Genomic DNA, 24023 nt, shown 5'->3' on the forward strand with positions numbered 1-24023 from the left:
TCTCTACTTGAGCTCGCTACATTGTTATGTCATCATAAGAGCAAGTGTTTCTGTTACTCTTCCCAACAAACCAAATATCAAGGAAAACAAACTCCGTAAACAGAACACCCGTCAGTGCTCTCTTTGATCAGCATATCTTCTACTCTCATTGAAAGTGGAAGTGTCTCAGCTTCTCCGGTAGTGTGACCCATACACCAAAGAGGTTTTGCCGAAGGAAACCCTTCATTAAGACACTACTCCGATGTATTGGGTTGGGAGAAGTGATGTTTGTTTCTTCATCCGGGTGTCTGTTCTGGAGGTTTCTCTGCATCTGTTGGGGAAGGTAGCTAGAGAAAGATAATGATTACTTACCGGTCATTATCATATCAAGGAGCCGACGATCGAATGATTTGATTCAAGATTTATTTTTTTTAATTTGATTTTTCGACTTTAAAACTAGTGCTTATGTTTTGCCGTCGAGCTCACAAGTTTCTTCTTGAGATGTTTGGGAATTTTATCTTTTCTCTTTTCACGCTTCTCTTCTTTGACTGCTTTCTTGTGCTCCTGTTGTTGAGAGAATAGTGTTAGCTTTGAATAAATATAATTTTAAGCAAATTGGTGGAGATAGTTGAGTGATGGTCAGACATAAAGTTCTCGTGATTTGTAATCTGGTCCCAGAAGGGAGGTCATGTTTTGTGGATGGAAATTGGGTCATCATTCCGTGATAGAAGTGTCAAGGGTAAAGCGAATAGCAAAACAAATAATGGAAATGAACATACCTTCTTAGCATCTTTATCCTCGAATCTCTTTCCCCTGGGTGTACCCTTCTCAAATCTCTTCTCATCATCGTCATCATCTCCATCCTCTCCATCTTCATCACCTTCCCCATCTTCATCATCATCACTGGCCTGACTAGTACCATCACCCATCGTATCCTCTGCATCCGCTTCGTTGCCAGAAGACATAGGCATTTTGTCCGCAGCCAACAAATTTCGATACACAAGGTCGCCTCGTTCACCCTTTCCTACTTTCTCGGCATCGCGCTCAAAATCGTAGACTTGTTCTAGAGTTTGTGGTATGTATTGTTGACGGTAAACTTCATTTTCTACTTGTCGTTTGGCGACAGCTTCTTCAGTTTCATCTTCTTCAGGCCTTTCAAGAAGTAATTTCTCGAGCGCTTCACTAAGCCCTGGCTCCTGGGTTGGTCCGTCATGGAAAGTGATGAATTGGTAAATAGTTTGTTCGGATAGGACTTCGACATTCTTGCGCTTGAAGAAATCGGATACGTTCTTGATATCCATTCGGAGAAATTCCAATGAACGGGGATGGTCGTGCTCAACACTTTGAGAAACATCGATGATGAAAAGTTTTTTCTGATGGTATAACACGTTATACTCACTCAGATCTGCGTGAACAAGTTTACATGTTTGGTACATTCTTCGCATAAGTCCAATGAGCTGTAGATAGAGCAATCGATACTGTTCGTCGACATCGTCACCAGATAGCTCTACATCTCGAAGTCTCGGTGCGGCCCATCCCTTTTTATCACCTAGGAACCCCATGACAAGGACATGTAGACGTAGATGGACAGGTTCTGGACAAGGGATACCAGCCAAATGTAGACGTTTTAAATTTCGGAACTCTTTCTCAGCCCAAACTTTGACCATAGCTCTATTATTTCCTTTATTGTATCCTGATCTGAATCTATGTTCACCAGTAACATAACGATCACGATCCTTGAAGACCAAGATACTAGTCTTGTAGACCTTGATAGCCCGGTGAATTGGTTGCGAGTCTGCGTCCGTCGAAGGAATTGATAAGGCCCCATACACGTTGGCTTCTTTACCCGTACTTAAACATCCGTTTACTTCGGAAACAATACCTCTATTGATCATTTGAAGTAAAATCATACGTGTACGAGGATCCAAAACTTGTTCACTCGTCGCACGATCCGATTTATCTTTTCCATGTGTTTTATGACCTCCATCGAAACTGCCATCCAATCTGATCTTAGCAGCATGTTTTGACAAACTGGTGATCTGATCATCGACACTTGCCTTGGTATTCGCAGCCGGTCTTTGGGGGTTTATTCGAGGTGCACCAGTGGCGGTGGCATCATTGAGCTTGCGTTGACGGTTGTAGGATTTGGTTAAGTCACCGGAAGATGGGTCATAATCGACATCGTCAACGTATCCATCATCTTCCTCATCGAATAAATCATCGTATGCATCGTCTTCGTTATCTGCGGCATATTCTGTATTTTCACCAGAAGTTGGAGTCATTGGAGGGGCATCTGAAGTGGCGGGGTGGGCATATCCTTGATTTGGAATATATGTGTGAGACGGTTCTTGTCCTGCTGCAGCAGATACAGGTGTGGGTATATCGTTATTATCTGCCATCTTTTCAATAAGCCGATTAGTTTGGTATTGTGTATCGACCTTAGATGCTTTAAAAAGTGGTGGGTGAAGAATGACTGATTGAAATTATCATGGAGAATTTCTGCCACAGGGCGGTGAGACGTTACTTTTCTACGCTAAGAATCGCGACCTCAATCGCGTTTCTCAAACTTTCAGCTTATTGACGCGACAAACGCATTAAAATCTGGATTGATTACTGATTGTACAGTTGTGCTTGGTGAAACTCTTGCAAATTACTCAAAATATATCGAGATCAGCTTTCCCTTTTTGAAGCGCTCTTCATAATCAGCAAGAATCATCGTTGCCCCACTGGCGACAAGTGGTCGCGATGGTTTACATCAAGCAGATAAATATCCAGGGCTTCAAAAGGTGCGTTTTTCACTACGAAGAAAGATGATGCATCCTAACACACACATATAGTTATAAGGATCAAACACTCATCGACGAATTTTCTCCAGCGACAAATGTGATTGTTGGCAGAAATGGATCTGGAAAAAGTAACTTTTTCGCAGCCATTCGATTCGTTCTCAGCGATGCGTATACTCAGATGGGTCGTGAAGAGCGACAGGCTTTACTTCACGAAGGTTCGGGATCTGCGGTTATGTCTGCATATGTTGAAATCATTTTCGATAATTCCGACGGGCGATTTCCTACTGGCAAGAACGAGCTCTACCTTCGTCGAACAATTGGATTGAAAAAGGACGAATATTCTTTGGACAAGAAAAATGCCACGAAAACTGATGTTCTTAATCTTCTGGAAACCGCCGGTTTTTCTAGGTCGAATCCATATTACATTGTGCCCCAAGGACGTGTTACAGCTCTTACCAATATGAAAGATGGCGAGAGATTAAACTTATTGAAAGAAGTGGCTGGAACCCAAGTCTATGAGCAACGCCGTACTGAGTCCCTGAAGATTATGACAGATACTAATAATAAACGAGCCAAGATTGATGAGTTGTTGGAATACATTAAGGAGCGTCTAGCAGAACTAGAGGAGGAGAAGGAAGAATTGAGAGGTTACCAAGAGAAAGATAAGGATCGTCGATGTCTACAATACGCTTTCTTTCACCAGGAACAAGTCGCAATTGCCGAAAAGTTGGAGGAAATTGATGAGTTCAGACAGGGTGGTGGTGATGGTGACGAGAACAGGGACGCATTCATGGAAGGAGAAAAGGCTATCGCCCAACTAGACACACAAATCAAACAGTTGACTCGACAAATGGAGCTTCTCAGAGTAGATAGACGTCAATTGGAGGAGGACAGGCGGGATACCGCAAAAGCTCGGGCCAAGATCGAATTAGACGTCAAAACCTTGACAGCCAACCAATCGTCCACAGAACAATCGCGTGTAAGGCATCAGCAGGAGCTGAATTCCGTGAAGGAGGAAATAGCTTCGAAGGAAGCTGAACTTGCACAATTACTCCCGGATTTTACCAGTCGAAAAGCTAGCGAAGCCGAAGTTAAGAGAAATCTTGACGAAGCGGAGGCTGGCAGAAATAGACTCTACGCGAAACAAGCTCGCAGCAACCAATTTAGGACAAAGGCTGAACGTGATCAATTTTTAAGGAAGGAAATTGAAGAGCTCAACTCCACAATTGGATCGCAAAAGGCAAATCGAATCGATGGTGATGAAGAGGTGAATAATGTGCAATCTGAAATCCGAAATTTGGAAACCGAAATATCTGGTCTCCAGGAGCGATTAGACGGATGGAGCGGCAACAGAATAGCCTTGGCTGAAGAGGTTTCTACCGCCAAAGAATCTTTGGAGAAATTACAGGATGAGAGAAAATTGCTACGAAGAGAGGACGAAAAGCTCCACTCGGTCATAGAAGATGCTCGCAAAGAAGTTCTTCAAGCCGAGTCGGAATTAGCAAAGACCATGGATAGTGCCACATCTCGTGGTTTAGCCACTGTCAGACGTCTCAAGAGGCAGCACAACATCCAAGGAGCATACGGCACTCTAGCAGAACTCCTTGAAGTGGAAGACATTTATCGAGTAGCTGTGGAACAGACCGCCGGTAGCAGTCTGTTCAATTACGTCGTTGATAACGAAGAAACAGCAACGCAACTTATTAATGCTTTAAACGCGGACAAGGGCGGAAGACTTACATTTGTTCCTTTAAGTCAACTTAGATTCAAACCAGGTAACTTGCCAAATGCATCTGATGCCATACCTATGTTGAGCAAGATTCGGTACGACAAGAAGTATCAACCAGCCTTCGAGCAAGTATTCGGTAAAACCATTGTTTGTCCTAACCTCACGATTGCCGCGCAGTATGCAAGAAGTCACGGATGCAATGCCATTACACCAGACGGCGATACCACAAATAGGAAAGGTGCCTTGACTGGTGGATATCTTAATCCAAAAGAATCAAGACTTCAAGCTGTTCGTGCACTTACCAAATGGCGGGATGAGTACGAAACATTGAAGGTGCGACAAGATGAGATTAGAAAGGAAATTGAGCAAAAAGATCAAGAAATCACAGCCGCGTATACTGAAGAGCAAAAGGCTAGTCAAAAGGAGCACAAATTTGTCGACAGCCTAGATCCATTAAAGTCAGGGCTGAGATCAAAACAAGCGCATCGTGAACGACAGATTGCACAGCTTGAACAACTTCTTCGCAATCAAGCAGATGTTCTTAAATTGTTGAAAGACCATGCTGCCAAAATTGCTGATTACGAGGCAGAAATCGCGTCCGACTTCAAGAAGGCATTGTCGGCTAATGAGGAGCGACAGCTTGAACAGCTCAATGCTTCTGTCCAGGATCTACAAAAGCAATGGAACGAACACAGCAGAAGTCGAAGAGATCTCGAGAGCCGTAAACAGATGATTGAGGTTGATCTCCGTGAAAATCTTAGACTTCGGCTTGATCAATTGAATAGTCAAGAATTCGACCTTGCTACCGGTAGTGGTTCTGGTAATTTGAAGGAATCCCAAAGAGAATTGAAGCGTATCACCAAGGCCTCAAGTGCTGTTGAGTCAAAGCTCAAGGAAAATGAAAAGCAATTGGAAGAAGCCGAATCAAACATCAACAATTTGGAACAGGAGAGGAATCGCCAAGAAGACGAACAGAACAAGGTTGCTGCATTAATCGAGAAGCACCAGAAGAGGATGGAGAAGAGTATTGCTCGAAAGGCCATCCTTACCACTAGTGCTGCAGATTGCGCCAAGAACATTCGCGACCTGGGTGTCTTGCCCGATGAAGCATTTGAAAAGTATAAGGATTATGATCCAAAATCTGTAAGCAAACTTTCACGATAAGTTTTTTGTCCTGTACACTAACATTTTTAGATTCAATCTCGACTCAAAAAGGTTCAAGAAGCTCTCAAGAAGTATAAACACGTTAACAAGAAGGCATTCGAACAATACAATCAATTCACAACTCAGCGTGATAGTTTGACTAAACGTAGGAAGGAACTCGATGATTCCCAATCATCAATTCAGGAACTCGTTGAAGTCCTTGATCAACGTAAGGATGAAGCCATTGAGCGAACATTCAAGCAAGTATCTAGGGAGTTTGCTCAAATTTTCGAGCGTCTTGTCCCAGCTGGTCGTGGTCGCCTTGTTATTCAACGTAAAACAGACCGTCGTGTGAGAGAGGAAGAAGATTCGGATGAAGAAGCACGGGATAGTGTTGAGAATTATGTTGGTGTTGGAATCAGTGTTAGCTTCAATAGTAAACACGATGATCAACAACGTATTCAACAATTATCTGGTGGACAAAAGAGTATGTCATTCCACTCCGCAAACTCTTCATTCAATATACTAATTTGCCTTCCCTGTAGGTCTATGCGCCCTTGCCCTTGTCTTTGCAATCCAACAATGTGACCCAGCTCCTTTCTATCTCTTTGATGAAATTGACGCAAATCTTGATGCTCAATACCGTACCGCTGTAGCTCAAATGCTCAAGGAAATCTCAGCCAAACAATCGCAAGCTTCTCAATCGCAGGATAATTCAGATGAAGAATCCGATAATGAAGAAGATGGTGAAGGTGGTTCCAAGAAACAAAAAGTCATGGGTGGACAATTCATCTGCACTACATTCAGACCAGAGATGGTATTAGTGGCAAATAAATGTTATGGTGTTACTTTCCATAACAAGACTAGTGGGATTGGTGTTGTTGGAAAGGAAGATGCGTTAAGCTTCGTCGATGGAGAGGCTCCAAAATAGGTGCATTGAGAGGGAAGTTATCGGTTTTGATGTGTGTATTAGGAGAAAGTGATTCGGCGTTACTTTTGTTGTATCTTCTCCTAATTACAATTGAAATGTGTAATTTATTGTATTTAGCTTTGGCTTACTGTGCTTTATAGGAGTGAAGAGGATGGATATATTGTGGTGAAAGGTTGGCCATGTTAGGAAACACTCAATGTCTAGCTAGTAGTGAGCGAAGCGTTATTACATATGAACTTCAATTGAAAATGGTTGAGATTTTGTGTGTCATATATTCATTATCTTCTAGTTGATTTTATGTAAGTTGAGAACACTCATATAAAAGCTATACCTGTCCATGAAACAATAGGATTCGTTGTTGTCCCGCCTCTATTTGACACCCTAGTTAATGTCGATTTGACGGAGAGAAATGAGACAATGCATAAGAATAGATTGCAAGGTACGGGATAAGTCCAACATATATTGTCTCTAAGCAGGGGCATTGAATGTTGTCTGGGCGTACTCTATTCACTGTCGGGGCATCTCCCGTACCCTTTTTCTTTGACCTGTAAAAATACACCAATCAACCCAAAGAATTTATACTTGAGATCCAATAAAACAGTCCTTCTCATCTCAACAGTGGCACTATCGTCATTATTCTGCTCCCTTTCACCAGAGAATTTTAATTTTCATTGTCACTGATATTTTATGCTAGATCCCATCTCACCCAATCTAAATAGAGACGTAAACCCCACATCAAAATCCCATAAGAAAGCACGGAAGATGTTGCGATCGATCTTCTTGAGGATATAATAAGTTTTACCTTCACTCACCAAGGCCCCTTGTCGAAAGTCTTCCCGCATGTTAAGGTCAGGAATATGGAGGTTAGAATAATAAGTGTTACGTACCACATATATATTTGCTCAGCAGGTATATTAGACGACGAGCAACCGAATAGTGCATCAGATTTGCGGTAGCTAGTGTTATGTGAATGATCTTTGATAGTTGGTAGATGATTCACCAGTATAAGTGGAGATCGGGCTGAGTTGGCAGGCTTTCCTGGATGTTCTATGAGTACACGGGTATAAAAGGCAATGATTTTGGGGGGAACTAAAGCATACCTAGGCAGAAGATAAGTAAAGTTGCTTCCAAGAGACGGCGGCGCTGATTGGAAGTAAATGTATAAAATGATGGGTTGTTAGTATGGCTCAGAGAGTTCAGTATAGCGATGATCAATAGGAAGCGTTCTCTCATGGCACGGCTCTACATCTAAAAACTGGGATATATTGTTGTCAAGATAGTTATAGTTTTTACCATACCTTAGATATTGTTGTCCTTGAAAAGTATTATCAGACATGATGCGGCGCAGCTCAACTGCAGAATATGAGAGCGATATACACGGGGTTATCAGTTCAATGAAGAGCAAGATTTTGAATCTTCCCGTACTAAGTCCGCCTTGAAGTGGGATGCTCATCTACTGATTTCTTCGCATTAGCATGCGATTTACAAACTTAACTTTCCTTCCCAATCTCATCATCTACGCTTCTCATTCTCTTTTCTCATGAATCTCCAGCTAATGTGTAATCTACTCACTAAATTTGCGTGATACAAGGGGCCCGCAAGCTATCGCTAGGTGGAACCCGAAGATTCTTGCGAACCTTTGCTTCAGCTTCATATTCACGGTATATTCTTCAGCCGTTCCTTCAGCATACTTAAAATTCGATTCCAATCTAGTGTCTTTCCAACAGCTGTTGTCACTATAGCCTCTTCTTTGTTGCTATCATCTTATTTTCCCGAAAATCGAGGAATATTCACTGAAAATGTGTCTCGTTTGGCTGAATTTGTTAAAAAGAAAAGCTCCAAATATATATTTTGACTCATAAAATTCAGTGCAAGTTTCTTGGGCACTACTATAATAGAAATCGAACTTTGAAGATATGACCACTCTAAAAAATATCTTTGCTTGCCATTATGCAACCGAGAATTTGAACAATTGTTCGCTGGGTCATCACTTTATCATTTTCACAAAATTTCGAAATTTGACAACAACCGGTCAAGTTCCTCAAGAAGTAGTATCAATAATTTTCATTGAAACAACGACAACAAAAGAAAATGTTTTGTTCCCTACTCTCCGAGAATCTTCCTCCTGTCACGTAGCTTTTTCCCAGTACGTGTGCTCAGCTTAGCTCAGCACAAACTCACCCCTTTTCTCCACCCGCCTATGGCCTCACCCCTTTCTCTCCCTATTCGATCCCACTACCGCCCCCCTTCCTCTGAAAAGCTTACGGAACCTGTCACCACAAATACCGGAGTAAAGTAAAAGGTAATAAAAAGCAGATAAAGTAAAATAAAATACCTAAATCCCACGCCCTTCCTATTAATAAACAGCAAGAAATAAACTCATCGATGAGTCCCCCAAGAGTTGTTCGTGTCATTACTACCCTTGAACGTCTAATGGCTGAACTGACTTCTGCACTTTCTTTTCTGACTGTATTATTTGTTTTTGTGGCGATGAAAATTTGTGGAGGATTGAGCGATTGCGATTTTCATGATGATTGATTTGATGTTGAGTTTGATACACTAGAATAATAATGCTATGCTGATTTTGGTGGGAAGCATGAATGAAATATGATGGCATTTCGGGGGTGATGCAAAGTGTGGAGGTGTTGTTGAAACCGTCGATATTATTTATAGTGAATGTATGTGATGCTGAAATGGATATGGTGTAATTATCTGAAAATGTGCAAACTTGGCGGCCAAGAAGTGTCGTTTGATGAAAATAAGAGTGGTGTTGTAAGAAACAGAGCAGTGATGGTTTCAGTAAACAATTTGTATTGATGATAGAAGATGACGAGGCAAGCACATTCATCACTTTCCTTTTCAGTTGACCGGGCCCTCAGTCTTATACATTTCCACGCCAACTTCGAACGATTTGAAATCTACCCAGGGAGCTCCTTCGCAAGTAAACTCGCAATTGAACATTTGATCTGTTTGGTTGGCATCATCTCTTCCTGCTCTCACTTCCGGGAGGAGAATTTGTTCGTAAGTAGTATGATGCTCCTCAACTTCTTCCTTGGGTTTGATTTCCTTGAGGAGGTATTCGGAAGCAGCATGATTTGCCATTTCTAATACCGTGTATAGCTTGCCCGAGTCTGCAAATCCAATAGTATGGTTTTTCATACAGACTTTCTGGGTTTTGGGGTCAATTTCTTCAACGACTTTCTCAAATCGAACCATGTAGTATTGAGTAGCAAACATCGGTCGTACCAGTGTTGGATCATATTTGTCAATATCTTCGGTGTTCATTGGCTTAAATTCAACAAAAATCTTGGTAGTCTTCTGTTTGTCGTGAATGATTTGGCCATGATACATACGGTCTGAATCCCATCTTTCCAGAATTTCCCGTTGTCTGAACATTTTATTTCTGTGTTCGTTGACAAGCATCTGTGCGTACTTGTTGGCCTTTTCAATATCAAGGAACTTCTTTTTGAGAATTGCTTCGTCTTCACATTCGTGAAGTGTCACTTGCGTCATGACCATATATAAATTGACCATTTCATATGATGCGGGCTGCTGAGGTTTGGGAGGTATTTTTTTGGCCATTTGAATCGGTCCTGCAAGTAACGTTGATTGGGTCTCTAGATTACTGGAAGACCGTGGAGCGGATTGTCCCTCAAAGTATCTTGTCATATTGGGCATTGGTAGGACGATCTGAGCACTATGTTCATCGGGGTTGAGTGTAGTGGTTGCTTCTTGAGCCTCTCCTTCGAAATTTGGATCTTCTTCAAGAAAATCTTCTATCTCTTTCTCGAAAGCAATGTCTTCCTCAGTCCGAGTTTCTAATTGAACCACATCACTCTTTTCGACATCTTCTTTAGCCTCGGTGTTGTTTTTTCGAGCGTGCTCTATGTACATTTCCGTAGTCTCTTCGTCCATCGGATCTTCTACAGACTCCTCAGACTCGTCCGAGTCAAAAATTGGTTCCAGTTTCTTCTTCGGTTGTGGTTGGGCACGCTGAGCTGCATGCAATTGAGCCCGTTCTTTCATAATTTCGGCCGTTTTAATCTTATGCTCTTTCAGAGTTAGAGCCGGAGGATCATCATCTTCTTCAATTTGATTAGAATCACTGGCAGTATCGGAGGATGAGATTTGCGCCGCGGGCATGCTAGAATGGTTAAGTATATTTATTCTAGAAAGAGGTTCATGTTCATGTTCGTTAAATGAAGCCTTTTCTCCCGCACGATTTTTCTTTCGTTTTTGCTCACGCTTGAATTTTCAGTTAGTGTAAATACATAACGGTGGCTTAGTGTAGAAACGTACCTCTCGCTTCTCCATCAACTTGTCAAGTCTAGCTTCCAGCTCAGAATTACCTAATATCCTACCCTCTTTATGAGCCTCTTCGATGAGTTCTTTCTCTTTCCTCTTGCGATACTCAACTGTTCTCTTCTTCGCAGATGCAGCTTTTCTCCCCTCCAATCTTGCCCTGTTCGAATTTTCCTTCCGAGCCTGTGCCGCAGCCTGGACTCTTTGGCGATTAGCTTCAATTTCCTCTCGCTCTGCTTGTGAAATCAGACGAGTTTCTGGTCTAATTGAAGTAGTAGTAAATGCTACTGGTGGAGGAAGAGGGGGAGGTAAAGTCAATGGAAGTGGGCGGGGTTTCAAGACTGTAAGGTCTGTGGAAGAGTTCTCAGTGAAATTCTGAAAACCTTCTGACTGTTCACGAGGAACGTATCCTTCGGGCTCATGTCCGGCTAGAGGCTGTAATTTAACACTGAATATGGAATCTCCTAATGCCTTTGTTAGCGGCTGGATACGTTTTTTCTTTGGCGTGCTTTTCGATGGTGCTTTAGAAACTTCCCGTGGAGCAACCTTTTGAGCAAATATTTCGGGGTTTGGCTCTGCGGGTATGGAATTTGCTCGTTTTTGCTTGGCAGCTGCATTCTCGTTTGCTCTTTTTTTTCGAATGGCTTCTCGCTCCGCGTCCCTATCTTCGAGAGTCTTGTCACCACTTGGATTGTGAATTGTCTTGGCAAAGATCTCAGTTATACTAGTAGGAGGTCGATCATGCTCTATGGACTGAACAATTGTCGAGTCACTACTAAAGCTCCCAGTGAAATTTTGAAGATCATTCGAAATTTGCTGTTCTGGAGTGGCTTCCACAACTGTCTTTCGATTGTCTGAAACGAACAGTGAATCTTCATCCTCGACTTCGGTGATTATTGAAGGTGTGGCTTGAGTAGATGAAGTATTTGCTGTATGTGAAGTATCAGTACCGTTTACAGGTGTTATTTGGGTCTGTGTAGTGGGCAATGAACTTTCATCGTCAATTTCCATGCTTGTTGAAAGCCTGACTTGAGGAGGCTGAGAGTTGACTCTGTTCGAGATACCGTCCAAAGCCGTAGACTTTCTCGCAGGCTTCAATTCCGCAATCGATTTTGCTTTAACTTGCGCCTCAAGTTTTTCCAATTGTCGTTTCATTCGCTCAAACTTAGCTTCATTCTCTTTTCTTTCTTTTTCTGCAGCTTGGACATTTTCCTCGATGACCTTGGATGCAGCCAAATCTCTTTCTTTCTTCTCTTGTAGTAACTTGTTTGCCGCCTTACGTCTCTCGTCTGCATTCTGTTGCTCCTTCAATGATTGATGATGGCGTTCGGCATCACGTTTGGCTTTTTTTGCTGCTGCTTCTTTCTCCTTCTCGGCCTGCTCAGCCGCTTTCCTCTCGTTCTCTTTCTTGGCTCTTGCTTCATTCTTCTTTCGCTTCCTCTCAGCATCAATGAGATCTTGCTTCTCTTTTTGTTCCCGCACTCTTTGAGCTTCCAAACGTTTAGCTTCTTCACGCTCTCTCATTTCTTCCTCAGTTTCACCAATAACTTCTCCGAAAAGCTCCGCTTGCAAAGCCTCATTATCTGCATTGAGTTCTTGTCGGATGATCTTCTCGGCTGCTTGTCGTTGTCGTATGTTTTCTTCAGTTTGTTGTCCATTATTAGGACTAGATTTAATGACTTGGTGCTGATGAGTATTTTGACCAGGTTGTTGTCCAGTTTTAGTGCCAAGACCATCCTGCTCAGAGATCTCCATTGGAGCCGATACTTTCATTGGGCCTCTCCTTGTTGGAGTCCAGTGCTGAGGTATAAAAGGCATTGCACTGCGGGCATAAACAGTACTTTCTGGAGTAACGAGATCAATAGTGACGCCCGGATTGTTAGATCTATTTGAGTCTCTGGATGGAGTCTGATGAACCTGTTCTGCGACTTCGGAGTTTTTCCTTCGAAATACACTAGACTTTGGTAGAGCATTTATGAAGTTCATGGGAGCATTATGAGCTCTCACTTGAGACTTAGATCTGCGGCGAAGATCATTTTCCAATGGTGTGTCATAAACATCGTCGTCATCAATGAGACCATAATCAACCGTTCGGGCTTGACTTGAATAGTTCTGTATGCGATCAGACGCAACTGATCTGATTCTAACTGGTTGATTCTTTGGCATATGTGGGAGTGGCTTCATCGAGGCAGATTTATCAATTCTCCCTTTCAATCTGTTAGCAGAGTAAGGTTTGGGTACAGCAGATTCAAAGCTTGGCCATAATGGCGAGCGAAGTTGGGGCTTCTTTCCCTGCTTTTGAATTCTGACACTGTACATACCATTTTCAGTGCCCAGATATTGAACATCGCTATTGTCGTTTGAGATTCTTGGGGCTAGACTTTGTGCACGAGAATAACTATGACGTTTTTTTTTCTTGGGTGCACCGACTAGTTCGCGATTGGCTTTTGAACTTTCTTGACGACTTCGGCCAGCTGTTCTATGAGCATCTGTACCAGATGACATAGATCCGTAGGTTGACTCCTCCCTCATGCGCCTCTTAGTTTGAGCATTGTTAGGTGAAAAGACACTTGGCTCTTTGTCGAACTGCCGGTTGTAATCTTTCATTGTAACATAACCTTGGTCCTCATACAAGTCTCTTGCAAGCGAATGACTACGGGCGACCGATGTTCTGCTAACTGCTGAGGTGTTTTTGAAACTTTCATACTCTTCGAAAACATCATTTGCAACACTCTTATATCGAGCGTCATTGCGGGCAACGGATTCATTGCGAGACCGCGGGATCGCTGAGATGTGATCATATATAACCTCCTCTACGTTTGTTGTGCGGCCACGTTCAATTCGATTTGGGTGTTCACTCTGATGTCGCTTCCGTCTGTCCTTCGCAGGTTGAGCGGGACTTGTCACCCTTTTATTATTAATCTGTGGTTGTTGCAAGACGACAGGATATTCATCAGATGAGCTTCCATCGTCTGAAAAGTCTTGATAAAGCTTCATGGGCGCGATCAGACCTCTGAGTTGTGAATGAGATGTTTTTGGTTGTTCGTAGTATTGATGCTGCGGGTCCGGTTGTGCCTTAGAGTGATGAGATGTTTCTCTCTTGAATCGAGGCTGAGATTGGTTCCTAGAACTACCACTTGGCAAGGGATCAGGATCCCATGTATCGTCAAGCTCCATTTTCGACATCAAATTCTTCAGAAGATTGTTGAAAGATGAAAGCGTCAGTGATGTAGATATGAAGTGATGAAGTATAAGGGTAACTGGAAGCCGAAAAGGATAAGGGAGCTAAGTTTATTGGATCTGACAGGTCGTCAGTGAAAATTCACAATAAATTTCGAACGTTTGAAAGTTGTTGTGTTGAATAAGTGCGGGGTAAAATCTATGTGTAAAGATGAACGAAGGGGGGTAGAAGGCTGGAAGGAGGGGAAGTCAGGGATGCAACTCGAGAAGCATGATCAAGACTTCATTGAATAATATAAATAGGTACTTCGAGACGAAGAGAATAGAGGGTGAGTTGCATTCTTTTGGCTTTTGATAAAGAAAAATACTTACCCTGATTCTGGTGATACTATGTGGTTGTTGTTGCATTGTGGAAAGTGAGGCGACAGGCTTATAGTATCAAGATTTTAGAAAGAAGACTAATATACCTTGACTAGTGTGACGACCAGCGCCCCCCAATAGGATATAATAGTTATGAAGAGTAGCACGTGGCCTGAGAATTATGTAGTTTGAATAGAGCTGATGTGAAAATTTAGATCAAAAAGTTATAAAGAGAAGAGAGAAAATTGCAAGAGAGGCAGACCTCGAATAAGCCCACAGTTCCTTTAAGTGAATTAAACGAGATTCGGCTAGGTGAATACATGTATGTCAATGTAGATGACTCAAAACACCTTCAGAAGATCACTTACCCCGCTCCTCAACAAAAATATTTTTTCAGATGAAGCTCACAAGGTCAGAATGGGTGAAGAAAAGTGGCAATCTTGAGAAAATTATACTTGAGAATATTCATTAAGGCTCGTTTCAGTGAATGGAGAATGAAGTTGCCATAGATCACCAACTAATAATATTGATACACTCACAAATGTGAGTGAGGAGAGAAGAGCGCTGGAGCCTATCGGCATAACAGAAGTATGCGGAATGGAATATCACTCGTCTGTCACTATGGTAAAAGGTCAAAAAGTTAATCGTATCATCTTTGGTGTATACTTCTCAAAATCAATCGTACTCTCCAACAATTTGGATTCAATACCTCACAGCAGGCTCCATGTACAAGAACTTGAAGGAAGGAATGCTTTAAATCTGCTCATCCAGAGAATTGATTAAGACTTTCGACAACAACTTGAAAGTTGAGTGAGAGTTGAGTGAGAGTTGAATTTGTACTGCATAAGTATTCATCTGATTGGTTTCTAAAATCCATAACATGAACGTAAGAAAAGTGTGCCTAGTTATATTTCAATACTCATTGATATACATAAACTTTCTTCATTCCCAGCCATCCATATACTTACAAAATATCTCAAAAGTACTATGCCTGAGTGAACGAAGCTTGCACCCCAATTGTTCAATATACCAAAGCAAATGATGCGAAGAGGAGGAGATCCAGTTGACGACGCACACTTATCGAAACACGGAGTTGTACTCTAGATATCAGGCCCTATAATTATCCATACCAACACAATCAATCTCCGAATTTGTTTTTCCAAGAGTCTGTTTCACCTCGACTCATCCTGCTTCAAGCAGGCTGATTCATACCAATGCCTCAGATGAGATAAGATTCGATTAGGACCCGAGCAAGAAGATCCGTTTTCTCTACTAAGATTAGTCCTTTTTCATAGCACAATCAAAGTGGTACTCTTGAAAGATTTCTAATGACGAACAAAAAAACCATTGCAAATCCAGCCTAAAATCCGAAAATTTCAGAGCTCCAACTTCCGAAAGTGTTGTTCTGATTGTGATCACGTGACCAAATTAATATCTTCAGGCTTCTTGGATATATCCACGAAGATCAGACGTGCAACAAAACAACTCGGTCATGAGACGGGTCTAGAATATATGATTGGACCAAGGCAGGTGACTCGGCCGACATAAAATCCGGCCAATCATAGTAATTTGTCCAATTCACGTTCTCGATATTCCAGCATTTTTGTATCTCACGTTGGACAACGATTGCCGAGTTATCATACGGAAATGCTAGCGAGTACCGTTTCTTGAGCACTGTTTGGACATTGGAAAGTTTAGCAGAAGCTCTCTTTGGAGATTCCGCAAGATGAGGAGTCGTGATCTTTGCCTCGACCAATGGCAAGGTAGGAGAGGAGCTACTTGGATTAGCCAAACTTATCATGAACATAAAAACTGTGAAATATCGCAAAGCAATGATACATTGTGAAATAAAAACTTCTACAGAATCATTATACAAAGTCGTTGAGTTATTTAGGTTAACAGTTGCCTGCCTTGGCATCAACACATCATCACAGTATCTTGACCGTGGCCTTGACAAAAATGGTATCTTATTCAATACAGTGCTAATTAATTACTTCTTTGACTTCGCCTTGAAAGTCTTCAAAGGGTCTGATTTCCTTCCTTTTCCTCGTCCCTTCGCCTTGTTAGCTGCCCTAGCTTTTCTAATTCTATTTTCTGTCGTCTTGTGCATTCCCACGAATCCAACATCTCCACCAGTGATTCCTTTCTTGCCTTCTTTTGGGAGGAGATAATCCGGCACATGCTTCAAATGTGCTTGTACTCTGGCGGGTCGTAATTCCCCATCGTGGCGAAGATGGTACAAGTCGCCTGGGTTCTCTTCAAAATGGCGTTTGAGCTTGTCACTCTTCATTAATTCTTGTCTAATTTCTCGAGTTTTGGCTTCCTGGACCGCAATGCTTGTAACAGCTCGTAGTGCATCACCCATTCTGTATCGGAAAGCATCCACTTGCTTCATGTCAAAATTATATGGTTTAACCTCCTTGCCCTTCTTTGCTTGATGCTTGACAATCTTCGCCAAAACTTTCTCATCATTTTTCGCCGATTCAATGCTAGTAGGTTTGTGTTTTCGGTATTGTTCAGATGGGATAACGAATGATAGCGCCATTCCTGTTTGGCCTGCTCGAGCGGTTCGACCAATTCTGTGGGTGTAGGATTTGGATGATGTTGGAAGATCGAAATTAAGAACACAGGCAACATTCTTGAAGTCAATTCCTCGCGATACTCCGTATTCTTTGTCCTTCTTTCCCGTCTTTTGCTTCTTCTTCGAGGGTTGCTTAGTTTCTTTCTTTGCATCCTTTGCGTCTTCTTTCTCTTCGTCAGCATCATCCGCTTCAACCTCTTCCGCATCCCCAGATTTGGGTTCGTCCTCATCTCCCAGAACTTCGTGCTCATCCGAAGCAATGATGATATCATAAACGTTCTTGTTGAATTCTTCGACGACATGGATACGTGAGTTGACAGGTAATTGTGAGTTGAGAATACAGCTTCTTGTTCCGAATTGTTCCAAAAATAACTTCAATCGATAACATCTATCGATGTCACCAACAAATATGATGCATTTTCCTTTTATAAGTTTCAATTTGAATATGACATATGTTAGGAGGAACTTCTCGTCTTCGGCGCATCTGTTACTTGTTAGCATCGATATCGTACAAAGAATTTGGAGAGATCTTACTTCACAACGAATTGGCTAACACCCTCTCCCTCATCCTCTGCTTCCTCCAATTTCAATACCTCAGGGTTCCTACAGAACAGGCCTTTCAAAGTTTCAACCTCACTCGTCAATGTAGCGCTCATTAGAACAGTTTGAACACCCTTGGGCATGATTTTTGCAACATTTTGCAAATCCTCGTCATAACCATAAGATAAAACCAAATCAGCTTCATCAATTACCATGTGTGTAAGATTTGCGAGGGAAAGTGCAGAGGTGTTGGCGTTCAAAGAAGCTCTCGCAGGTGTTGCAATTACGATATCTGGCGAGTCTGCAAGAAGTGATCGTTGAACTGCGTCAGAAACTCGCTGGGTGAGGTTGACAGCTCGGACATCTTTCGCGCAGAATGCTGTAAAAGATTCAACGGTTTTGTAGACTTGATCTGCAAGTTCTCGAGTAGGTACAAGAATAAGAGCGGTTGTGCATTGAGTGGATGAAAGCTAGAACGATCAGTCTATGTAATTCCTTCGTAAGACGATTGGAACTCATACCTCCTTCCTCTTTAATATCGAATGAAGTATTGGCAGTAAGTAAGCAGCAGTTTTTCCAGATCCAGTCTTTGCTCTAGCTAAGATATCGCGTCCTTCCAATGTGAGCGGAATTGCTTTGCTTTGTACGAGTGTTGGTGATTGAAAGTTTTGCTTTGCGATTCCTTGAAGTAGGCGCGCATCCAGTCCCAAACTAGCAAAAGTGACATTCTCTTTTATGGCATCGGATCCTTCTGTTGGTACAGGAACATCATTGGCATCAAGTTTGCGCTTCATGGTTGGTTTGGTGATTATGGAAATAAAATGATAGAAAAAGTTGTTTCTCAAAGTTCAATTTGCTTGGACATGAAATTATTTTTGCAACTTATCAGAAGCGGAGCAGTCGATAAGGATATTATGTAAGCAACGTCTCTCACGAACGTTGGGAATAATTCATACCACCATATGCGCATGGCATCGTCCACACGAATATATCATGCGCCTAGTTGGTTGGTTGTTGTGATCATATATCATTGAACATTTGAAGGGCAAGATAATCGCGCATATGAGGGATCACCTTTTTATGTTCAATGTGCCCTCCTCTCAAATGCATTGAAGCTATTCCGAGATCAAGGTTTATATGTGGTGGATTCATCACACAGTTCTTTGGCTATGTTTAAATCAACGCTTTGCATTCGAGGTGGAATCTATCTTAAGCCCTCTAGTTTAGGAAGCTATTAGAATGTCCAGTCTTTGGAAGTTGATTGGTAGTAGTACTGCCATCATCAATTCGCCAGAATATTGAGTTGATGTTCTCCATCAAGCTTTTCATGCTCATCAGAATCCCTCAGCTTGCCAAAGTCCAAACCCTCCCAGCCATCTTCTCATCCTCGGGCAACGTAACCCATCCAGCAACAACCCATGTCCGACCCCAATCGATCCGCATAGCAACTCTCTGACACCATCGCTTTTGCGCCTGTCCAATATTCGTGCCATTATTCCAGCACACCTTTCCCATGATTTCCACCACCCTATCTAAATCATTGACTTTTCCTAGCCAATGTACATCTGCTCTTTCCACCTGTTTTGCTCTTTTTTCCGCCGCGATGTTTGTTTTTCTATATGGCTTTCCCTCAAGTCTACCGGTAGTACCAGGTGCACATCCGATGTAGATTGTGGTAGATGCGTCCATAGGACCGCTGCCCCATCTTGGACGGTAGCCAACTAAAGCAATTAAAGAGTTGGGTGATCAGCAGCTGCACCACGTGAGAATTCTAGGGCAAAGTCGCGAAGGAAAGAAGTTTACTCACGAGCGTAGGATGATGGGCTACGAGAATTTTTGGTTGGAGAATAAAAACGAATGTAATAGAGTTGGTAAGGTGAGGATGTCGATTCGACAGATGATGGGATGTTGAGATCTCCAAGGCCAGTCTTAGTTGGCTGCGGCGCTGTACTTGACATGACGAAGGTTGCAGATTCTTGCAGATGCTTTGCTAGAAACGAGCGATTTCTAGAGACTTCTCCAAGTTCTTGGAGAACTTCTTAGAATGAGCTCTTTTGCACGTTGGTCTTTCTGCAAAAGATATGCGGAGGATTTATGACTTACTAAAGAGCTTCTGTTGACCAAATCTCGAGCTGGTTTTTTTGAGTTGTCAGTGTCTAAGAGGTTATCCAATGAAGAACAGAAAGCCTACCGAGAAGCAATGCCATAGCCAGGTCTCAAGAATGGCGCCATGATAAATCAATTTCTGAAATCGAGTCATCAAACCTTCCCGTTTCACCTACTATAATTTTAACCCCTTTCAGGTGGAATTATGTATCCCTAATGTCTGACCCAACAGTAGGGCAAACTGTTCTTGGTGTAATTCGTGTTCTCGAAATTTACGAAAATTTCCCATGCTCTCCCAGTAGAAGAATGGAATGATTATGCAATTCATGAAGGATCTCTTATATAGTGATCAATCCTTGCCTCAAAAACGAAAATGTGTTGATAGTATCAAGTGGAAACGGTGATATGCACATATGAGTCTCGCCTGAACACAGTTTTCTAATTTCTAAGAAGTCGAGTAATCAAGAAACAATCATAAATCCGCTGACGCGAGTGTGCTCGTGAGTTCAATTCACAAGGCCATGGTTCTGATACTTACAAATTTATCTCCTTTTATGATCATGAATTATTTGCTCCATTCAGATGTTTAGATCGAGATGGCAAAGATCCTGATTCGTAAAGGATTTCTTTGTGAATCGGGTGGATATTTTAGAGTACTTCGTTTGATGAAACCTCCCCAACGTTGGATCACCTTCCAGAAAAATTCTAAGAAGTAGGCTGGAAGCCTCAATTAATATTTGAATAACAATCTAAAAAAAACCTTTTGGAATATTAACAACCAGGTACTCTAATACCGTGGTCAACACAAGTTCTATCGAGGGATATAGTACGCGAAAGAAATTGATGCAGAATATGCATGGCATGCAGCCGCACATTCGACCTACATTCGACCTACATTCGACCTACATTCTAACTCCAGAGAGCATAGAACGCTTCAATTTGACAGGTGTCAAATTTCCATGCGCAGACACAAGAACATAGTTTTCGTTCTCCCTCACATCATCTTGTTAATTATATGTATGTTTTTGATCACTCAAAAAGAAAAAGCCCCAACACTCCAGAAAATACACAAACCCACCCGCACAAAGCAAACAACATCTCCTATCAAGAAAGCCATTCAAAATGGCAAGATGGGATGCTCGAGAGACCTTCTCCATCGACCCGAAAGTCACGCCGCGATTCAACTGCGTGGGCATAGCTGTATCCGAGAATCGCGAATGCCTCAACCCTATTGGCAAACCGAAACGCATCACAGCAGCTAGATTACTGGATGAGCTTTCAGCATTGCCTATTTCTGGACCAGGCTATAATGAAAGACGGCTAAAACAAATGATAGAAGAGCTCCTTTTTGAAGTGCTTTGTTGTAGACACAAAGATGGCGGAGGACACTCTCAAATGGAAAGAGTAAAAAGAGATTGGTGGGGCAAGATTGAGATGGAGCAAGCAGCGATTAGAAATGATGGAGGACAACAGCCGGCGCAGATTATACAGCGAAGGAGGGAATACAGACCTTTTGCGAACGTGGAGCCAGCTGCTGCTGAATGGGCTCTTCAGCCCCTCGAAGTGAATTTTATGGGAATCGCGGGTCGAATCCAGGTTCTAGAGAAACGTATTGCGCGCGATGGGGCGGAGAGAGCGGAATTGATGGTGCGGGCAGAGGAAAGGAGGAGACTATATGAGAGAATACGAGAGGACGAGAGGCGAGCAAGAGAGAGGGAGATGCGAGAAGCAGCAATGCGGCAAAGAGAAGAGGAGAGACGACGAGAAGACGAGAGGATACAAAGAGAGAGGGAGATGCGAGAAGCAGCAATGCGGCAAAGAGAAGAGGAGAGACGACGAGAAGCCGAGAGGATGCAAAGAGAGAGGGAGATACGAGAAGCCGAGAGAATTCAAAGAGAGAGACAACTGGAAGCGAATAGGATACGCGAAGAAATAGAAGAATTGATGAGGATGGATAGAGAATTTGCGTTTAGACTGGCAAGAGAAGAAGAGGAGGAAGAAGAAGCACAACAACGAGCAGACCGACGGGCATTGTGGAGGGTCGAGAATAGATGGCAGGCGCAAATATTATATCCTGTTGCAGCACCGCAACTATTTTGGCGTCGTCCTGCTCAACGCGAAGTCCGGCGCAGGCCTCTCGGCGATTGTTATTCCTGCCTTGAACTCATCCGCCGAAATGAAGACGCGGATTGGTGTCGTGCGGAGTGTGGACAGAATATTTGTCACGGATGCCTTGTGGAGTGGAGGAGAAATCATGTGGGGAGACAACTTACATGTGGTTTCTGGTATTTTATTCTTTTGTTTTCTTTCCTGATTTTTGTGAGCAAAATAACTAATTTTAATATATGACAGTCGAGCAGTTTGGAAATTTGAGGACGCATAAGAAGCTAGCAATGCAAAACTTGGACATTGAACTTCTAGTTGGCGTTGAGAAGTATGTTAGATTTTAACACGGGAGTTTATGTTTCATTGAGAAAAGAGAGATGGTCTGATGGAGAAATTGCATTGAAATGAATAATTTTAGTCCTCATCCCAAATTTGTGGTTTGAAGCATGATTATCCGGCTCACTTCTCATCTCATGGAGTTTTAAATTATCAAAAATTCAGTATTCTGTTATAAGGTGTTATCATTCTGAAGCTCTGATGCTTGCTATAAAATAACGAAGTAGTGTACCATTGACCAACCTCAGCATTGTTTCCCGCAACTGACAGTCTCTCATGACTTGAACAAGCAATATTGGCTATCGTATGAAGAGAAACATTTACATAATGGTAAACTGCTGGAAGTTGAAACGGGAGAGTCTGAAGTTTCTTGGCAGGGGTGAATAGAGAGGGTTGACAGGAGCGCCCCCAAGCATTGGCAAATAGCCTTGTGGAAATGATGAAAAAACAATTGATATCGTTTTGGAAGTTTTGAGATGGGGAGACGAAGGCTTTTAGTAGTGGAGAGGGGTGAACATCTTGAGGATTTGGATATGTGGGTGTATGAATGGCCTTCAAAATTGTTGTCGCGAAAAGAAGTGTTGAAATTAGATTAGGGAGGTGTAGATGGCTTGGCGTGATGTAGTGCTTTCTTTTTTGGGCTGCCTAGTCTTGACTTACTACTCAAACATACTCCAACTTGCAAAATAAAGATATCGGAATGTTTTGATGATAGTCACAATATGGCAAAGTGCTAGATGCATCTTTACTAAGGCATGACCATGGTACTGTCGCGCTTAGGTATTCGCACCAACTCAGCCCAGAGTGTATCTCTCGAGTCATTAGAGACCAATATGAGAACAGACAATTTGACTTATGAAAGATTCCCAGCATTTAGCTAGTAGATATCCCTTCGCCACAACCGTATTCGAGATACTAAATAGGTCAAGCACGAAATGTTTCCACTTCCTACCACTCGGACACTCCCCCCAGTGCCATGATCAGCTGAATTCCCCGATTCTAAAAACGATCTCGGTCTTGCCACCGGACGAACAGAAGAAATGCATGAATAGAGTTCCTTAAACGAAGCTTCAATTTGACTGATCTACTCGAGACATCTAGGAAGAACCTCGAACTGAGTACTTGTGGCTGTGCGATCAGATTGTTATGCGACAGACAGGGCACGTGCAGTGGGGAACCTGGACTTTGTTTGTTTCAATCTAGGAAGGATGCAAATATTATACGATAGCCCATGATGGTAACCTAGATTCCGGCTTGGGAGAGTAAAAAGAGTCAAAGAAACGTAAAGGAGTCAAAGGAAAGTCCCCGTAGTGGGGAAGCTAATCAGTCTATAAGCGCGCTTATCTTGACAACGATGAAGCATTTTCATCACTTGTAGGAGTCAGGCTTGTAGGATTGGGGCCATTTACGGCATTTCAAAATCATGATGACGATTTTGACCACCTATGATTCCTCAGTACCGGCCATACGCAAAATCTCCGAAATGTTATTCTTCAACAGTCGAGACGTGTGTTTCATGATCAGCTTAACCATCAGAGGTGAGGTTAATACCATCCAATAAGGATTGATTGACACGATCGACAAATTCCCGAAGCAATTCTTCGGACGAGCAAGCATCTAGGTCAAAGGAACGAGAAACATTTGGGCATTTTCAACAAATAGATTCACGATACAATAAAAGACGTAATACTGGTATGTGAATTCTTCTTGGCGCCCAAAGATCAGGTGGTCGTGGGTCAAAGGATCCAAGAATACGATCTACAGAGTCAAAAGTACTTTTGGGTTGTTCGTTAGTGGGTATTGTGGACTCTCAGTTGTCGTATACGATTGTGGCGGCAACCTGTCCAGTTGCAAGGAGAATTCATCATAAGCTAATTTGATTGGCTGGCCCCTGCCAAGATGTTTACTCCCAGCTCCCGTGTGGAGGTCTATTTGTGATAAAGG

General features: G+C 42.4%; 6 protein-coding genes across 8 annotated transcripts; 2 read left to right on the forward strand and 4 right to left on the reverse strand.

Moving 5' to 3' along the window:
- Positions 1 to 385: 385 nt before the first annotated feature.
- Bcrio1 lies at positions 386 to 2418 on the reverse strand. Of its 2 annotated transcripts, XM_024694032.1 has the most exons (3): positions 2037 to 2418; positions 759 to 1971; positions 386 to 543 (listed from the first exon to the last, which is right to left on the reverse strand). In XM_024694032.1, exons 2-3 carry the CDS (start codon positions 1887 to 1889, stop codon positions 436 to 438), a joined length of 1239 nt encoding a protein of 412 aa, XP_024549821.1. In that variant the 5' UTR covers positions 1890 to 1971; positions 2037 to 2418; the 3' UTR covers positions 386 to 435. The 2 variants fall into 2 exon arrangements, with proteins under 2 accessions (XP_024549821.1, XP_001546996.2); XM_001546946.2 differs by having other exon boundaries at positions 759 to 2418.
- A 140-nt stretch (positions 2419 to 2558) lies between these two features.
- Bcsmc3 lies at positions 2559 to 6838 on the forward strand. The gene is made up of 4 exons (XM_001546947.2): positions 2559 to 2765; positions 2817 to 5637; positions 5689 to 6124; positions 6183 to 6838. Exons 1-4 carry the CDS (start codon positions 2725 to 2727, stop codon positions 6566 to 6568), a joined length of 3684 nt encoding a protein of 1227 aa, XP_001546997.2. The 5' UTR covers positions 2559 to 2724; the 3' UTR covers positions 6569 to 6838.
- Positions 6839 to 8617: 1779 nt separating this feature from the next.
- BCIN_07g03940 (hypothetical protein) lies at positions 8618 to 14693 on the reverse strand. 2 transcript variants are annotated; one of them, XM_024694034.1, is made up of 4 exons: positions 14423 to 14693; positions 13192 to 14170; positions 10868 to 13077; positions 8618 to 10813 (listed from the first exon to the last, which is right to left on the reverse strand). In XM_024694034.1, the coding sequence occupies exons 2-4, from the start codon at positions 14054 to 14056 to the stop codon at positions 9428 to 9430; spliced, it is 4461 nt and encodes a 1486-aa protein (XP_024549823.1). In that variant the 5' UTR covers positions 14057 to 14170; positions 14423 to 14693; the 3' UTR covers positions 8618 to 9427. The 2 variants fall into 2 exon arrangements, with proteins under 2 accessions (XP_024549823.1, XP_024549822.1); XM_024694033.1 differs by having other exon boundaries at positions 10868 to 14170.
- Positions 14694 to 16253: 1560 nt separating this feature from the next.
- On the reverse strand, positions 16254 to 18381 carry Bcdbp9. The gene is made up of 3 exons (XM_001546949.2): positions 18053 to 18381; positions 17526 to 18001; positions 16254 to 17475 (listed from the first exon to the last, which is right to left on the reverse strand). Exons 1-3 carry the CDS (start codon positions 18323 to 18325, stop codon positions 16401 to 16403), a joined length of 1824 nt encoding a protein of 607 aa, XP_001546999.2. The 5' UTR covers positions 18326 to 18381; the 3' UTR covers positions 16254 to 16400.
- Positions 18382 to 18543: 162 nt separating this feature from the next.
- Positions 18544 to 19719, reverse strand: BCIN_07g03960 (hypothetical protein). Its single transcript, XM_001546950.2, has 3 exons — positions 19635 to 19719; positions 19339 to 19557; positions 18544 to 19252 (listed from the first exon to the last, which is right to left on the reverse strand). The coding sequence occupies exons 2-3, from the start codon at positions 19487 to 19489 to the stop codon at positions 18876 to 18878; spliced, it is 528 nt and encodes a 175-aa protein (XP_001547000.2). The 5' UTR covers positions 19490 to 19557; positions 19635 to 19719; the 3' UTR covers positions 18544 to 18875.
- Positions 19720 to 20346: 627 nt separating this feature from the next.
- Positions 20347 to 22205, forward strand: BCIN_07g03970 (hypothetical protein). Its single transcript, XM_001546951.2, has 2 exons — positions 20347 to 21922; positions 21990 to 22205. Exons 1-2 carry the CDS (start codon positions 20760 to 20762, stop codon positions 22018 to 22020), a joined length of 1194 nt encoding a protein of 397 aa, XP_001547001.1. The 5' UTR covers positions 20347 to 20759; the 3' UTR covers positions 22021 to 22205.
- The last annotated feature ends 1818 nt before the right edge of the window (positions 22206 to 24023 follow it).

This window comes from Botrytis cinerea, chromosome 7 (genome assembly GCF_000143535.2).
Source record: "Botrytis cinerea B05.10 chromosome 7, complete sequence".
Taxonomy (NCBI): domain Eukaryota; kingdom Fungi; phylum Ascomycota; class Leotiomycetes; order Helotiales; family Sclerotiniaceae; genus Botrytis; species Botrytis cinerea.

What these genes read in the sequence shown, in the direction of transcription:
- Bcrio1 (XM_001546946.2), bottom strand. Translation starts at nt 2,378, where the DNA reads ATGGCAGATAATAACGATATACCCACACCTGTATCTGCTGCAGCAGGA. An exon ending in AGGATAAAGATGCTAAGAAG is followed by an intron (nt 544 to 758) that starts GTATGTTCATTT and finishes TCTCAACAACAG; the next exon opens with GAGCACAAGAAAGCAGTCAA.
- Bcsmc3 (XM_001546947.2), top strand. Translation starts at nt 2,725, where the DNA reads ATGGTTTACATCAAGCAGATAAATATCCAGGGCTTCAAAAG. An exon ending in AATATCCAGGGCTTCAAAAG is followed by an intron (nt 2,766 to 2,816) that starts GTGCGTTTTTCA and finishes ACACACATATAG; the next exon opens with TTATAAGGATCAAACACTCA. An exon ending in ATTATCTGGTGGACAAAAGA is followed by an intron (nt 6,125 to 6,182) that starts GTATGTCATTCC and finishes CCTTCCCTGTAG; the next exon opens with GTCTATGCGCCCTTGCCCTT.
- BCIN_07g03940 (XM_024694033.1), bottom strand. Translation starts at nt 14,056, where the DNA reads ATGTCGAAAATGGAGCTTGACGATACATGGGATCCTGATCCCTTGCCA. An exon ending in AGTTGATGGAGAAGCGAGAG is followed by an intron (nt 10,814 to 10,867) that starts GTACGTTTCTAC and finishes TGAAAATTCAAG; the next exon opens with CGTGAGCAAAAACGAAAGAA.
- Bcdbp9 (XM_001546949.2), bottom strand. Translation starts at nt 18,325, where the DNA reads ATGAAGCGCAAACTTGATGCCAATGATGTTCCTGTACCAACAGAAGGA. An exon ending in CGATATTAAAGAGGAAGGAG is followed by an intron (nt 18,002 to 18,052) that starts GTATGAGTTCCA and finishes TGATCGTTCTAG; the next exon opens with CTTTCATCCACTCAATGCAC. An exon ending in GTTAGCCAATTCGTTGTGAA is followed by an intron (nt 17,476 to 17,525) that starts GTAAGATCTCTC and finishes AACAAGTAACAG; the next exon opens with ATGCGCCGAAGACGAGAAGT.
- BCIN_07g03960 (XM_001546950.2), bottom strand. Translation starts at nt 19,489, where the DNA reads ATGTCAAGTACAGCGCCGCAGCCAACTAAGACTGGCCTTGGAGATCTC. An exon ending in TAGCCCATCATCCTACGCTC is followed by an intron (nt 19,253 to 19,338) that starts GTGAGTAAACTT and finishes TAATTGCTTTAG; the next exon opens with TTGGCTACCGTCCAAGATGG.
- BCIN_07g03970 (XM_001546951.2), top strand. Translation starts at nt 20,760, where the DNA reads ATGGCAAGATGGGATGCTCGAGAGACCTTCTCCATCGACCCGAAAGTC. An exon ending in CAACTTACATGTGGTTTCTG is followed by an intron (nt 21,923 to 21,989) that starts GTATTTTATTCT and finishes AATATATGACAG; the next exon opens with TCGAGCAGTTTGGAAATTTG.